General features: G+C 37.9%; 4 protein-coding genes and 1 long non-coding RNA gene across 8 annotated transcripts; 2 read left to right on the top strand and 3 right to left on the bottom strand.

The window, feature by feature from the left end:
• Positions 1–195: 195 nt before the first annotated feature.
• LOC105282651 lies at positions 196–3,567 on the bottom strand. Its single transcript, XM_011344807.3, has 3 exons — positions 3,361–3,567; positions 2,066–2,224; positions 196–754 (listed from the first exon to the last, which is right to left on the bottom strand). The coding sequence occupies exons 1-3, from the start codon at positions 3,419–3,421 to the stop codon at positions 516–518; spliced, it is 459 nt and encodes a 152-aa protein (XP_011343109.1). The 5' UTR covers positions 3,422–3,567; the 3' UTR covers positions 196–515.
• On the top strand, positions 2,134–3,033 carry LOC109611207. The gene is made up of 2 exons (XR_002193544.2): positions 2,134–2,289; positions 2,399–3,033. It is a non-coding gene; the product is annotated as an uncharacterized LOC109611207 (long non-coding RNA).
• Positions 3,428–6,568, bottom strand: LOC105282650. Of its 3 annotated transcripts, none has more exons than XM_011344804.3 (3): positions 5,957–6,568; positions 5,654–5,809; positions 3,428–5,387 (listed from the first exon to the last, which is right to left on the bottom strand). In XM_011344804.3, exons 1-3 carry the CDS (start codon positions 6,006–6,008, stop codon positions 5,185–5,187), a joined length of 411 nt encoding a protein of 136 aa, XP_011343106.1. In that variant the 5' UTR covers positions 6,009–6,568; the 3' UTR covers positions 3,428–5,184. The 3 variants fall into 3 exon arrangements, with proteins under 3 accessions (XP_011343106.1, XP_011343107.1, XP_011343108.1); XM_011344805.3 differs by having other exon boundaries at positions 5,654–5,806; XM_011344806.3 differs by having other exon boundaries at positions 5,153–5,340.
• A 173-nt stretch (positions 6,569–6,741) lies between these two features.
• On the top strand, positions 6,742–11,204 carry LOC105282649 (sialin). 2 transcript variants are annotated; one of them, XM_011344802.3, is made up of 8 exons: positions 6,981–7,050; positions 7,658–7,881; positions 8,192–8,428; positions 8,503–8,590; positions 8,668–8,888; positions 9,016–9,546; positions 9,628–9,769; positions 9,982–11,204. In XM_011344802.3, exons 1-7 carry the CDS (start codon positions 6,981–6,983, stop codon positions 9,748–9,750), a joined length of 1,494 nt encoding a protein of 497 aa, XP_011343104.1. In that variant the 3' UTR covers positions 9,751–9,769; positions 9,982–11,204. The 2 variants fall into 2 exon arrangements, with proteins under 2 accessions (XP_011343103.1, XP_011343104.1); XM_011344801.3 differs by having other exon boundaries at positions 6,742–7,050; positions 9,628–11,204.
• LOC105282652 lies at positions 10,469–15,533 on the bottom strand. Its single transcript, XM_011344808.3, has 10 exons — positions 14,875–15,533; positions 14,576–14,797; positions 13,927–14,420; positions 13,688–13,862; positions 13,201–13,536; positions 12,739–12,944; positions 12,408–12,657; positions 12,091–12,330; positions 11,758–12,009; positions 10,469–11,694 (listed from the first exon to the last, which is right to left on the bottom strand). Exons 1-10 carry the CDS (start codon positions 14,974–14,976, stop codon positions 11,482–11,484), a joined length of 2,490 nt encoding a protein of 829 aa, XP_011343110.1. The 5' UTR covers positions 14,977–15,533; the 3' UTR covers positions 10,469–11,481.
• Positions 15,534–15,865: the final 332 nt, after the last annotated feature.

Here is a 15,865-nt window from a genome sequence, read left to right as displayed (position 1 = left end):
CGATAAAGACTTAACAGCAAACAGTAAATAATTAACTCGGTATATCTACATAACGTTATTGTTACACGCGACGGTTTGTCAAATGCAAATATTATACAGACTCGAATCGATAGACTGTACAGATAATCGGTGAAGAGCTTAAATTTTTAAGATGACATCAACACGTTCTTCCAAGAAAACCAATGTTACACGTGCTTGTGTGTGTGTTATGTCCTTTATTTTATATTTACAGTATATTAACGAATCAATGTTATTCACAAATCACGAGCTTATCATTTATGATTTTTGTCTCAGAATATTTTACTCGCACATCATGGAGTAAGATTATACGAAAGAAGTTTCTCACTTTAGTTACACTTGTCGCGAAATATTTTTTAAACACCATTGAGCCAAGAAAATTGTGATCATTTGCAAGACAGTTGTTAGTCACACAGAATCGACAGCATTAAGTATTCGCAGTTACTATCATGTGAATCTCTCTTTATTAGCTATCGATTATCGCGCCCATCGTAGGGTTAAAGAACGCAGTATTTAGACTGGTAGAAAGTATAGACGAAGAGTGTCAGCGCACCGGCATAGAGCAGTCGCATCGTGGAGGCGGTTGTCGCAGAATTGCACAGATCGGTGCTGCAGATGTGGCAGGATTCATCACGTCCTTGCCCCGTCATAGAGCTGCCACACGCTCCATCAACGATGTCGATCTCGTCGTGGTAAGGAATGGAGCACTGGCGTATCACAACTCGCTCACCGTGTTCTGAAAATGGCGAATCAGCTGTTTATAAATTTTATAACAGCGTTTACAGTGTAAAATACACTTGATCTTATTTTGCGCGTAATATTTAATCTGAAAAAGTCGCCTATATTAATTTTTATAAAATTCATATCGTTTGTAATCGATAGGTGTATGCGTATACATCGTTCCATAATGCAGTTTCTTTTTACTGCAGTTTTTTTTAATGGAAAATGACAAAAAAAAAACTTTTGATTTTTCTCTGAAAGTATTTCGCAAAGCGCGCAGTTGCACATAATTGTTTCGCCTTTTACGTCATCTTTTTCCATGCCAAGCGCACGCACTGTTGATCAAATAGCGTAATGTCGTCGCTTACGTAATTTTCGGATCTCTGAGTAGTAGCCGTTCGCTATTTCACGCGCATTGAATTCCCACACCAGGATCTCGACGAGGTAATGTCCAACGTACGGTTAGTACGTTAAAATTCCCATGAAATTGCGCAATGACAAATTTAATGGCGCGCAAAACTACAGTCATTTGTTATTTTATGCGCAAATGCATCTGTTGGTCTCTTAGTCCAGTTGCAAAACAGAATTATCAAGGATTTAACAAGGATTTTTCTCAATCTCTATTCGTCAAAGAAATCGTATTAAATTTCTAACTAATGGTCTTTTTTTTATTGTTAGATTGGAGATGTCAGTCCCGCTGAATTCAAAACCGAAATTAATGTAAACTCACAGAAATTAAATTTTGTAAAATTTTGTAGCGCGGGAATGGTTCTCTCCGACCTTGCTTAACTTCTAATTAACATAATCGTTGTTTCATACGTGACTCAACAGACGGATAATTATCGTGTGCTGTCATATTTAGAACAAGGAGGATACAGCGCATTAAAAGCGCGATTTAAATTCTGCTCCGTAATGCGTCATTCGCGTAGAAACGAGAAGACGCGAATCTCAAGTGTCGGTTTGCAGCGTAGCTTGTACTCCTCAAACGGAAGTTTTCCAGCGTCGCAATCGTATGTTTTTTTTTGTTGTATCCATACATATATATATATATAAATACTTGCGTGACGCTAAAAAACGAGCTCTAAAATGCGGAAAAGAATAATGTCAAGGTACGAGAAAACGTGCCGTTTCTTGCGAAATATTCGAGCGAACCACTTGTTAACTCTATTTCTCTACTACGTCCGCGTTTCGTCAGGCTCAATTCTTTTTATATTGAGATCTCAAAAAATTACTGGACCTTATAATATAGGTTTAACATAGGTGCCTGAAATGTTTCCATATTAATCTAAATATTATGTTGCTACTATTGTAGATGAATTAGTCTTACCTCGTTTGACGATTTTACGGCAAATAGGTTTTGGAGAACCATAATGGCCTGGGTCACAGGTGCTAATATGGAATACAGCTTGGTGGTCCGTGGTATTCATGGGATCGTTACACATGACGTTTACATTGGACGAGCAAACCCAGCATCGTAAAGCGGAACCTGTTAAACGCACGAGAAGAAATCTATGAAGTCGTCCATTTTATAAATTAAATTCCTCTAATTTGGTATGGTCAAAAGACCAACACCTAATGTTACTTTTTGTAGAAAATTTTAAGTAAAGACAAAAAATTGAGATTCCTTTCATTAATGACTCACAGAACGTATTTGTTGCAGAATGTTCATGTCGGAGCGTTTCTAGTATGTCATCAAGTTATTTTGGCGTCGGCCATGTTCGTTTAAGGTATCAGTAAAATAAAAATTAAAATTCATGGGAGCACATGGAAGTTATAAAGTTATGGCAAATACCTGCGCAATACCATACCGGAAAACAGGCGCGGTTATGATTAAAAAGTGACGTAACGCTGAGTGACCGTCTATATTAGTAGTTGTTGTTATATACAATCAGGTTGCCGCCATTGTAAAAATGCATTGAGGCGCGACGTAGTAGGTAACTTAACAGGAAATGTCACGATATAAAAAACAAAACAGAACAATATTGTTGGCTACTGAAATAAGTAATATCGTACTAAAAACATGCAGTACTTGAGGACAAAATTACATATGAATATGAGTACGATAAGAATATAGCTACAAACATGATTCTGAGAGAAAATTATAAACAAGTTTTTATATTAACATTAAATTAAATTTTGGTGAATGAATTTCCTAAAATAGACAAAATTTATGGGGAATACTGATGTAAATCATACAGAAAACAATTATATCTCTACAGCCATAAAATCAGCAGCGTGAAAATATTCCTTTTTATAATACAAACAAATAAACTCTTCAAAACTTCAAACAAAAAATAAAACATTTAAACAAATCTAAATAAAAAAACAGAGTAAATAATAAATATTTGTAATATATACACATATAATTAATAATAAACAATTAATTAATATTTATAGTATGTTATATAGTTAAAAGAAAAGAATGATATTTCAAATATTTTTTAATATCTTTGAATAAAACAGAATTTGATAGAGCGACTTCATTAAAAATCTACATCTGCTCAAACAAAAGTTATGTATAAAATATTTTGTTTTTTTATTTTACAACACAAATCCTCTCTCAAATTTCCCTGTTTTCTTCAGCTACTTAGTCAACTTCTTCTTCAGAATGCGAAGACTCACCTGATGTTACAAGAAGAGCCAGCCCGAAAATTAATATCGCAGCGCGTCCACTGGAGATCATTGTGAGTATCAAATGCGATCGTTTAAAATCACAAAACCGATTCCGGAAAATCGTGGAAATCTGATTATTCTCGAAAATGACGGTGGGTGTTACTGAGCAATCCTGATGACCGTTTGAGAACTGCCGGTGTCCAACGTGTCCACTGTGGTACTGAGGAACCAACACCCTCTTTACCAAGAGCACTCTTTTTCCTTTCCCTCTCCGCCTTCCTCCCTATTACTCCTTCTCTCTCTGCCTTTCGGCCAGTCGCGAACATGAAATCTGCAATCTTCTTCGCCTAATGCGTCGTTTCTTCTTTGCGTGTAACGCGAGTACGTACATTTAATATGTGTAACACGTATGTGTCAGTTATAAATGTACCAAGTAGTGTGCAAACAAGATATATTTAGCAAACTAATACACTTGATATTCCCGTTCAATTAAATATTCTTAAATTTATCTTTCCTTGGAATATTATTTATTTTCGGAAGAGAAATGTCATTTTTGGTCAGTCAACAAAACTAACTTTGACGATTTCCTTTTAAATATTATTATTATTATTCTGATGAGCGCGCACGAAATGGGAGAGTGCAACAAAAGATTCGCCAAGATAAAATTTCTCTTGTTTCGACTTCTTGCATCTTTCGAGATAATTTTCGGAACGCATTTGAGATAAACGGAGTATTTAACTCGACACTGCAAAGCGAAGCCTGCCGACTTATTGAGAGGACTTGTCAGAGGTCAGAAAAGCGTTTAACCCTGCTAGATATTACCGACTTGACTCCAGCATTTGACCTGCTTCCCTTGGTAATCGTTTCCGCACCGTACATTCATATGTCAGATGTGTATATGTGCACGTATTACACACATAAAATAAAGCTTGCTGCAAGCATTACAGGAGTGGACGTCGCGTATCTGGAAGTCCGTGGCTTGTTTAGCGACTGCTTCTCCACGTATAAGGCTGTTTAATTTTCGACAACAGGCTCTTCCGGTCGGGCGTATGAAAATATTCAAATTCATAATAGATTAAGAAGGAAGCTTTCTTAAATCTTCCTAATTGCCTTTACATATCTCCGTTCTCTCTCGACATCATTTTACAAAAATGTTTAAATAAGATGCTTTGCTGTGACACATGTTGTGATACAGCGCAAGATATCACCTGAAACGTTCATTTTTCGATTATCTTATCACGCATCTAGAACATGTACTATACATATATGCATAAAAATCAACTTAATACAGTAGACAAACGTTCACTTATGTTAAATAGGAACTTGAATGTTCAGAAACAATGAAACCATCTGTCACATCGTCCCGTGTTTACCGTATCAACAATCTTGCTTCGTCCAATCTTCCTAATTAAATCCATTTGCATTATAATTACAACTGAACTGATCGAAGGAGCCGTGCATATTTCTTACTTGCATCGCGTTTCTCGCAAACATTGATGTATATAATCAAGTTTAAGTGATCGTACCATTAAATTAACTGCTTCATTAAGCGCGCTGTTGTTATCTACAGTATATAGTACATCCAAAGGCTAATTTGTGAAAATTTGTTGTTTGTCAATGATTGTGCAATTAATATAAAAATATATTTCTATTCTTTACAAAACGAAAGTACAGCAGGGGCATCATGAAAACTGATTCCTTCTTAATTAATATAGCGCAAAAATAATGTTTTCAACTTCGATTCCATCTTTCATATTTTATTACAAATATTTTTATTTTTATACAAATATTTTCGGATACTTTTGAAGTCCATTTTACGTGTATATATAAACTTCATGTTAACATCCATGAAATGACTACTAATAATCCAAGGCACCACTCTGACGTCGGCTCAAGTGGCCGTTTACCATTGCAGCCGTTTTCTTCGCAGAAATAACACTCGATACTCGACTGCGGAAAACGATCTTCGTAGTTGCAGTACCCGTCGACCTGACGAGATAATACGCAGGCTCGTACCGTAATTAAAATATTTTTATCTGCAATACGATACTGATGTTACATCCCAAACAGCACGAAAACCCCCCCAAAAAATGCAAAGACGTCCTTTAGATATCAATGATGTCTTTTGGATTTTTGCTCCTGTCTGGGATGTATAGTTTTGTCTCGCGCTGATTTTCCAAAAGATATTTTTTCTTTATTAAATGTTGAGCGATGGAAAACAGTTTGCATTTTCTAACGATAATCTATATACATGAAACTTTGCGCAATGAAATAAGTCACACGGTATTTAACGTATACGTACACAATACAATACTTTTATGGCAACGGTGAGGCTCATTCTGCGGACAGGCGACTAGATCACCAGGCGTGTAAGGGTCATTACAATCTCCCTTATGACCTTGTCTTAAATCCGTATTGCACTCGTAGCACGATAAACGCTCCTCTCTTGAGTGAGCTGCTAAGGAGAATTTTAAACAATTCTTATACACACTTGCTGTCTCTTTCAAGCAGAATAAAAACAATGGACTAGATTTACCTGCGTGTAATTAGCGCGTATAACAATTTTCAGTTGTCTTACAGTAATTATAAAGATATTAAAATATACCTGCAAGCAGAAAACCGAACAATATAATCACACCCGTGGAGACTCCTATCATGATGAACGTTCTCCGGGAAAGAGAGGAGAGAGATTTCGGCGTCTCTTAGAATACGCTTCTCGCGATATCTTATCTATGATGATCAACAAACAAGAAGGATGGAGAAGCACGTAATTAATAGAGTATAATGAATGAAACCGCCTTCGCGAGAGATCATTATATTCTTTTTACAGAAAATATCGATATAACGATATTGTGATTGGAAATATCTTAGATTTACGCGGCATGAGCTCAAGCTAATTTAAAGCAATCGATGAAACGTATATTTCAGGGATTTTAAAAAGCAGGATATTATCATTTGGATGCGCGATTAACGAAATTGTACAAATTATTAATACAATGTATATTGTAAACGCACTACAAAAATATTCTCTCTTTCAGTTTTAATAAAAAAATTCTTTTCGTGTCCTGCGGCGCCTGCAAGCACGACAACCCCATCATCACGCGTACCATATGATACCGACTGACGTTTGTCACGCTACTGCGCATGTGCGACGTCCGACATGGTTAAAAAAACTTGGAGTATTCTGATGCATACGCGGTGCACTGCTGGCGGCCACCGCCAATCAAGATCTGCCCACGAATGTAGCAAGGGCAACCACCAATCAGAATGTAGCAATCATATGGCTGGCGGTAACCGCCAATCAGAAGCTAGCTACTATGCCAAGCTGTGATAGTGCGATGTGACATTTAGCACCATGTGCGACGATGTGTACACGTAGAGAGCCTTCCTATGTCATATCAGTATTATTATCTCATCATTACGGAGTATTCGCGCGAGCGAGTGACAGGCAGTGCCAGTGACACTGACAGGTCCGATCGCGGTCGGAGAAGCGAGGCTACGAAGCTGCAGCGTGCGTATGTGTTGGAGGGGGCAGGACGAAAACGTATTTTCGATGTTTAGAACGGCAGTGAGTCATCGTGAAAGCGTGAGATCACCGTAGTGCAGATCCTCCGACGACGACGTGCATCATGGAAGTGTTAGATCCTAGCGTCTCGAGGGACGATCAGCCCCTCTGTATCAACGATTCTCTCGAGCGAGGTTCGTTGACAGCGATCGCTGATGATTGAAAAACTCATCCTGCATAACACAGCGCACTCGCGTAATTGCGCGTTACATTCCCGCGAACGACGCTGCTCCGCGTTTCGCCGAACGCATCGTCGTCTCAGGATGCTTTGTTTGGAAACAAAGCAGTGATTACGACATTAACGATGACGCAGAGCGCAGCTATCCGCGACCGGAAATGAGAGTGATCTCTCATAAGTATTTTCATGGTTGAGATAACAGCCCATCGGATGATTCGAACGTCATGGCATGATTTCTTTATTTATTTTTTTTCACGCGTGCAAATGCCAACTTCCGTGTTCCGCCCCCGAATTTGCGTGCCCAAGCGCTTCTTAATGTAGCGAATTTATAGTTGGAAAATATCCAAGTTTTATCCAAATTCGCTACAATATATTTTTAAAGGGTCACAATATTGCAATACAAAATTCTTAATTTATTAAATTATTTAATTTATCAAATTTTTAATTTATTAAATTTCTTAAATTTTTAATTTATACATTTTTATTTCTCTTGCTAATACTGTTTTAAGAAGTATTGTATTCAGTTCCTCCTTTGCTGATTCATGTGCAACGTGTCATTTCAGTTAACATACCACAGATTCCACCAGACACTAGGTCATGCGTAAAAGCACGTCACACACTGGGTTTCCTGGGTTTCCTCGGTTTCGCCCTTGTATATGCTATGAGGGTGAACTTATCAGTAGCCATCGTCTCCATGGTTAACCAGACCGCAATTCCGCATACCGAAGACAATGATACCAGCGACGTGTGCCACAAGACCTCGCCGATGAATGGAACTTTTATTCCGGTAGGTTTATTATCGCTTCCTGAAATAATTAATGTCATATTATCACATTGTTTTGAAATATTACGAATTGAAGTTTACTTGTTATGTCACTTAGATATGGCTATCATCTAGCTATCTTCGGCATTAGTCAACTAATCTTATCATGCTTTATATGACTAAGATTTGAACATGTAGAATTATATAGTGTAATTTTCGAAGCAAAATATGACTTTAATTTCTGAATAAAATTGTATTTCTTTTCATTACTCCATATGTCATATCTTATAATTCAAATTGTATTTTTAATTTTTATATCTTGCACGTTTCTCAGAGCGCAGGAGAGTTCGTCTGGAGCGAGAAGACCCAAGGTATTATATTAGGTGCTTTCTTTCTTGGCTATGTAACCACAAATGTCCCGGGTGGCAGAATGGCGGAGAAAATGGGCGGCAAGTTGATTTACGGGCTGGGAGTGTTCCTGACTGCTGTTCTCACCGTGATAAGCCCTTTCGCTGCGTACTGGGGTCTGATACCGTTCCTAGTTGTACGAGTCGCAGAGGGATTTACCGAGGTAAATCCTCTTGCCCTACATCCTACGATATAGGTTCATTAATTGTTAATATTTTACACGTGTCGCGTGTGTAGGGTGTAACATTTCCTGCGATGCACAGTATGCTGGCGCATTGGGTGCCTCCGTTAGAGAGAAGCAAATTTGCTGCTCTGGTATATGCGGGTAATTTATTTTCCATCTTTTCCTTTGATATTGAATATAAATCGCACACAAATATCGTATATCGATATTTTTCTTAGGCGCGAATTTCGGAACCGTCGTCTCGCTACCAGTGAGCGGCTGGCTATGTTCCTTGGAGTTGTGGGGTGGTTGGCCTCTCGCGTTTTACTTGTTCGGAGGTCTCGGCCTTATCTGGTACGTGTTCTGGCTGATATTCATATACGACACTCCCGCGCAACATGCGAGAATTGACCCTTCCGAGAAGGCATATATCGAAGCCAGCGTTGAGAAGAAAGACGAGGTTGGTGCATCACGTTTTGCATAGTTATTATTATTATTATTATATCTATTAATATTTCTATGTATTTAATATTTGCCAAAGATTATTATTTAGAATAGTATTAACAGTAGACGAATTCTGATGCTAGGACGATGACGCGGGAGTACCCTGGCTGCAAGTCTTCACCTCTCTGCCGATATGGGCCATCGCTATTACGCAGTGTGGGCAATCTTGGGCCTTCTACACCCTCTTGACCGAGCTGCCGACGTACATGGACAAGATTCTGCATCTAAACGTGCAGCAAAACGCGTTCCTCTCAGCATTACCTTATCTGAGCGCCTGGCTGGTCGGGCTGGGAATTTCGAGCTTCGCGGACGCGCTGCTCGCTCGCCGCCTGGTCTCGCCCCTGACCTCGTTCAAGCTCTGGAACACTGTCGCCTCGCTGGGGCCCAGTCTCAGTTTCGTCGGTGCTATCTGGGCCGGATGCGATCGCTTGACGGTGATGCTGATGCTCGCCGGGCCGGGCTCCCTTCAGGGCGCGGTGTACGCTGGCAATCAGATGAATCACATTGCGCTGGCACCGCGCTACGCGGGCACCCTCTACGGATTGACGAACGCCGCGGCGAACGCGTGCGGCTTCCTGGCGCCGTATGTTATCGGCAGTATAGTGGAGGGTCACGTGAGTACTTGTGGCACTTCTTCATCCCTTAAATATCGAGATGGGCGTAACTTACACTTACACGTTTTCCTCTTCGTACAGGAAACTCTGGCGCGCTGGCATACGGTCTTCTGGATGGCGGCGGGAATAAATATGGCTACTAATTGCTTCTACTTGTTGTTCGCGTCTGCCACCGAACAGCCATGGAGTAAAGGCAGAAGTTGATGACAATGCCGTTTTAGAGGTGCAATATTAAACGTGGAAAATAATATACTCTTCAATCATGTTGCACATAGTACATTTTAATTCCAGGTGGTCGGCTAATTGATATTCATTACCGATCATCGTTGTCTTGAAATTAATTTAATGTCCTGATTTTTGTTTCGCGAGTTTGTTTCAGCCTAGTCGTATTTATCGCTACACGATATATACAATGACGAATGAATCATATTTCAGTATTATCAATACATGATAGGCCGCGTGATCGGTTGTATTGGCCGACTGGGATTGATCAACGTACGTTTTCCTCCCCATTTTGCTTCAGTATTTTTCCGATCGATCTACACCTCGACGGAATATATGAAAACATCTACAATCCCATGAAGAAACTGAGTAAATATAAATTATGTTATTAATATGGTATACAGCGTGTCTTGTAACCATGCGACTACTGATCTTCTGATGAAACAATTAATTTTGACATATAAGATTAAAATGTGTTTTGGAACGTAAAACTTTCGAGAAAATCGATATTAAAGTTAGAAAATTGAGCGATTTGTATGAGACACTCTGTATAGGAAAGTGGCATTTAATTTTATAAGTTCATTTCACACACGCGCAACAGCGCATACGATAAAACCAAACTTTAACATTTGAGAATTCTATTATATACAATTTTTATCATTATTTAATATATGTATTTAATATATATATATTATATATAAATATTACGTACCTTTTGAAGATAGATGGGTGATAGATGGGTGATAGATTACAGAAAAGCAATTAAAATTATTAGCAGGATACATGTAAAATATATATTAAGTATATTTTTTTATTTATAATAATTTTAAAAAAAAGACATATTACTATATCGTTAAATATTTCGTTATTAATTTATGGCTTTAAAACAATGATATTATTTACTCGTAATGCCAAAGGATAAGTAAGATCATTTCTATGTGATGGTGTAAATGAAACACTCTTCAGTGTTAATGTACGATTGATATATACATATTTCCGATTGTAAAAATTAACATGTGGGAGTAAGTCGTTCTTAAAATTGAAAACAGAAGCTAATTTATTCATAGAAATTTCACTCCAAATAAATCATAATAACATGGCGTAGAAATCATTAACGATTATACCTAGCATTGCAGGATAATTTGCAGGATAACCATATGGAATATCGCATGCGCGTATTATACGTGTCACGTGTACATCGTTACTCTACCTGATGTTTCGAGAACTGCGAATATTTATATAATATATTAATTATATATATTAATTTGCAAAGTATATTATACAGAGTAATGTAACCACGTTTTGAAAATTATGAGAAAATATCACGACGGTAGATCCTACGTAGCATGTAGTTGCACAGAAATTTTAACCGGATGTAATGATTATGTTTAATAAGCAATGACCAATAAGCGTACAATAATCAGTTATTTATATACAAATGCGTCGACTGTGTTCCTCTATCACCTGTTCCCTTAATAAATTTTGATATTAAAAGTTGTTGGATATTGCTGTTTGAGGTAAATTGTTCAAGATGCAAACGGTGTAGAATATTTATTTTCTGTCGTAATTAATATACAATTCAATATAAAATTCTTAAAAACGTGTCCACATAAAAATATTAGACAAGTATAAAATTGATGTTCGGCCGCTTCCGTTCGCACTTACCATATTCATCAGTAGGTAAGAAATGAGCGATACTAACTTGAGCTCGAATCAGTCTTTGTTTTTAGCAGTAAGCTCGAAGATCATATCTCGCATGCGGCTCAATTCTACCAATTCCGTTTTCATTTTTTTAATGTCTCCGTCCTGTTCGGATATCGTTTGCTCCCTCTTTTGCAGCATTTGCGTCATTTGTTGAATTTCTTGTTTGAGCGCGGATATGTCGGCTTGATTCGTTTCTATCTCCATGTTCTTCTTTTCTACAATCTAAAAAATAAAATAATAAAAAATGGCGTACAGTCCGCGATATATACGGAAGAGCCACCGTACCTGTTTATTTTTATTGAGAGAATCGTTCATCATTTGTAAAAGTTTAGTCAATTCATGATTCTTGTTACTCATATCCGTAATCTTCGTTTCAGCGGTTAAACGTTCGCGGTCTAACTCGTGAATCGCTTTATTCAGTGCATCAATTTTATTATTACAAGCTTCCAATTCCCTTGTGCATTGCACTAAATTGTCATTCAATTCTTCCATGTGCGTCGATTTCTCCACTACAATTTTCTTTAACGACTCGATCTCCTAAACGAAAGATGCAAGGGTTGTTTTACAAAAAAAATATGTTACTTGTTATATAATTATGCATTTCATATAAGTACGGACTTGTTTCTTCAGAAGAAGCATTTTCTTGGACTGATCCTCCATCTCGCCCAGTTTTCCTGTCAATATAGATTTTTCAGCTTTTATTCCTTCCAAGCACTGCTGAGTGTCGAACAGCAACTGGTGCAATCTGCTAGACTCGGCTACTACTTGCGCTAATCTGTGTTGAAGACTAGTAGCATGATTATTCGCGGCTTCCCGACTCGTTTGCATTGCCCTGTCTGAATGCCTCATCGCTGCTAACTTTAAAAATTCGTCACGAACAGGTACATCGTAGTCTGTAGCTTGAATTACATCCTAAATGTGAGAAGACGTTGTACCTTATACTCGTATAATTCCATCACGGCGGACGTCGGAATATCGCTTATCTGATTCGACTCGAAGGCTGACTTGAGTTTGGCCAAGAACGCGTCAAGGCGCTCCTCTTGCGCGATAGAAAATAACGGCGCCATTTCGTTCCCGATGCAATTCAGGGGTGCCTTATTTGCAACTTCTAACACGTTGCTATCGGTACTCTGTACCAATACCAAGGACTCGAGCTCTTTCATGCAAAGCGCCACTGCGGACACACTTATCGAACAGAAATAAAAGTGATTTCATGTATATGATTGATTTATATCGAAATGATTTTAATAAGCAAAGCATTCTTACCACTCCTGCGGGAATCCAATCGATGACGTTAACTGCAGAACCTTCTGTTTCACTTCTCTGTCACCAGTGAACAGTGCTAGCGCTATTATCATTTGCACCTGCTTCCTACTGAGCAATTCCGAATATAATGTGAGCCAGTTCGAATGAGTTATTGCCAAGTCCGCCGTCAGGGCTAACGCGTGAACATAAAGATTGGTAGAAGCGTTCTGCAACGTTAGAAACATATATATGTTAAAATTATTAGCGGGATATATGTAAAATATTTTTTTTATTTATAATAATTTAAAAAATATATTTTTTTATTTATAATAATTTTATTTATAATAAAAAAGACATGTTATTATTATGTCGTTAAATATTTTGTTATCAATTTATTGCTTTAAAACAATAAATATTATTTACTATATTTAATGATGTTTTTATCGCTACAATTTGTATTGTGTATTGTGCGCAACATACTACCTGGATGAAGTTCCCTGCCCAATCTCCAGTGCCGGAGAATTCATTATCGATCACGTGTTTGAATAATCTCCGCATTTCGTGCTCGTTGAACGACTGCATGATTCTTTTCCGAAATTCAGGGATTTTAATCATTTCGTGAAACAATTGCATCAACTCGGTTAGCCTCATTTCCAATTCCGCATTTCGACCCGCACTCTGCCCTTTAGTCCCGTCTTCCGAACTTGTCACGTGCATAAGAACGGACGGGTCTAGCTCTCTCAAAACCTCCGCAGAGGTTTTAGTACGCCGGGAATCGATTATCACAGTTCTTATGAGCGCTAAAGCTTTGGAACACACCTACGTTTTACGACAGACGTTAAATTATTATACATACACATCAGTCTATTTGTTTTCTCTTTTTTTAAATTACCTCCTTAAAATTGCTTCTAAATTACATTATAATACATTAATACGTTAATAATTAAATTAGTAATACAGAATTACTTACCTGTTCCACAGGCACCCATATCATAGCCGACTTTACGCAAGCAGAATATAAGGGAGTCAGGGCAGTTATCTTTAGCTTCACTAACGATAATAAAAATTCCATCAAAAGAGCCACGCACTCTGGGTCCGTGTTTTCTTCCAAGGCAGCCAGTATACTCTCCACATCTTTGTCATAACTGGATGACACAGAGTATTCTTATGCGTTATCACATCGCAGAGACTTAATTCTAATCAACTTACTTTGGATACATAAGTAAAACACTTCGTGAATGGTCATTTTGACCGACGTCGTTAAAAACATCGACGATGTGCCTCAATAATAAAACATCCTTCTGATTCATCGCTGATCTGAGATTGATGAAAGTCACTGATGCAAAATCCATGATATACTTCTCGGAGATGTTTGCATTGGTCGGCTCAAGTATGATCAGCAGCTTACAACACTGCACACTGGTACTGACATTATTCTGCAGCCTCAGTAACGTTTTGATGAATGCTTTAGTATTGATGGTCCGCATCAGTGTGTACACTGCTGGGAGATTCTTGTAACACAAATTCACCAGCACCCCCAGAGAAAGTGCAATGATCTCCTCCTCCTTTGATTGTACTACCCATTGAGTTAACGTGGATATTAAATGCGGAAGGTGCGCTTCCTGCCATGTTATTTTTATCCCGTACGTTAATTCTTGAAGCAACTTTAACACTCGTGTCCTTTTCTCTGTTGTTAGATTCGCCTACATGCGGCATGCCGAGAGAACAAATGTGTTTATATTAATCTAATTATAAGAAAATTTACTGAAAGCAAAATGACAAAGAATTCTAATGAATATACTTTTTAAAGACTTTTCGAGATTGTTACAACACAGAATACCATCGATATTCTTCGTACCTCTAATAATCTCGCCAGTAGTGGTGCAAATTTGTATGTATGAATAAGCGATTGCCTGGCAGGTATATTTCGGCAAGCATTTTGTAAAACGTCTATGGCACTCCAGATCAGAGTGGATCGTGAGCTTACAGAATTCATGAGCTCGTACAGACTCACGTAAAATTCAGCAGCCAAGCTGGTCCCAGGGTCAAATATGCTCAGATCTAACAAAGCACTTATCACCTTAAAAAGATTAACAAATTGATTACAAAATTGAGTACAAAATTAATTACATGAAGATATTGCATTTTCATATTTACTCCAAGACTCCGTTGTATGGTAGACGTGGCACTCTCGCTGGGGTGCTTGGTATAATCCAGGGCGGCCGATATAAACGTTCTCACGTGTTGAAACTTCTCCATCGTTCGGATACCTTTGCAAGAAGATTTGACAATTTGCTTCGTTCGGCTAACGAAACACAGCCCACGATATTTCTCAAGGATTTATTGCCACATGCACATTGGAGACCACTTACATAGTCGCGCGTCAAAATTCAACGCGCAACGGAGTCGATAACCTCGGAAATGTTAGAATTCACAGTCTGGCAAATACTGCATCCCGTCACTGCGACGATACGCGCGTTATCAAGCCGTAAACAAAGCTTACAAATATTAAATTCTAGAGTCGAGATAAACGTCCATTTTTAAAAACCGATTCTATTCAAACTAGCCAATCGCATTCCCCGTATCGAGTCAACCAATCAGGGACTAGAATTAAGCATCATTTTCATATAAAGTATCGTGCACATTTGTATACGAGTGCATAATCGGTTTAATATTTTCTTAAATTATATATAAATGTTTTAGTTTTATTACATAATCTCGTAAAATAATTCTGATGTATTTAAAATTGATCACTAAAATTGATTTCTATTGAATTATCATATTACAACACGTAGATGATTGGGCTTTTAAGCGACATATACATAAATTAGTTTTATTATATAATCTCGTAAAATATTTTCAATCCTAATCTATTTAAAATTGATTTCTATCGAATTATCATATTATTACAACACGTAAAAGATTGGACTTTTAAGCGGCATAATGCACGAGTATGTAGACCCGCATGTCTCTCGATTATCTCTCGAATAGCTGCAACTTCATGCAACTTCTTGGCTTCACGACGTCGTCGATTCAATGCGTCCACGCCTTTAACATAAATTCCCATTGGCCAAAAGAAATCGCAATAAAAGATGGAGTTATGTACGTGGAAACGCCGCATTATAAACTACCATTCCACACTGCTTTC

The sequence above is a fragment of the Ooceraea biroi genome, chromosome 4 (genome assembly GCF_003672135.1).
Source record: "Ooceraea biroi isolate clonal line C1 chromosome 4, Obir_v5.4, whole genome shotgun sequence".
NCBI lineage: Eukaryota > Metazoa > Arthropoda > Insecta > Hymenoptera > Formicidae > Ooceraea > Ooceraea biroi.
Note: the sequence above shows the minus strand (reverse complement) of the source record. Positions and strands in the feature narration are given on the sequence as shown.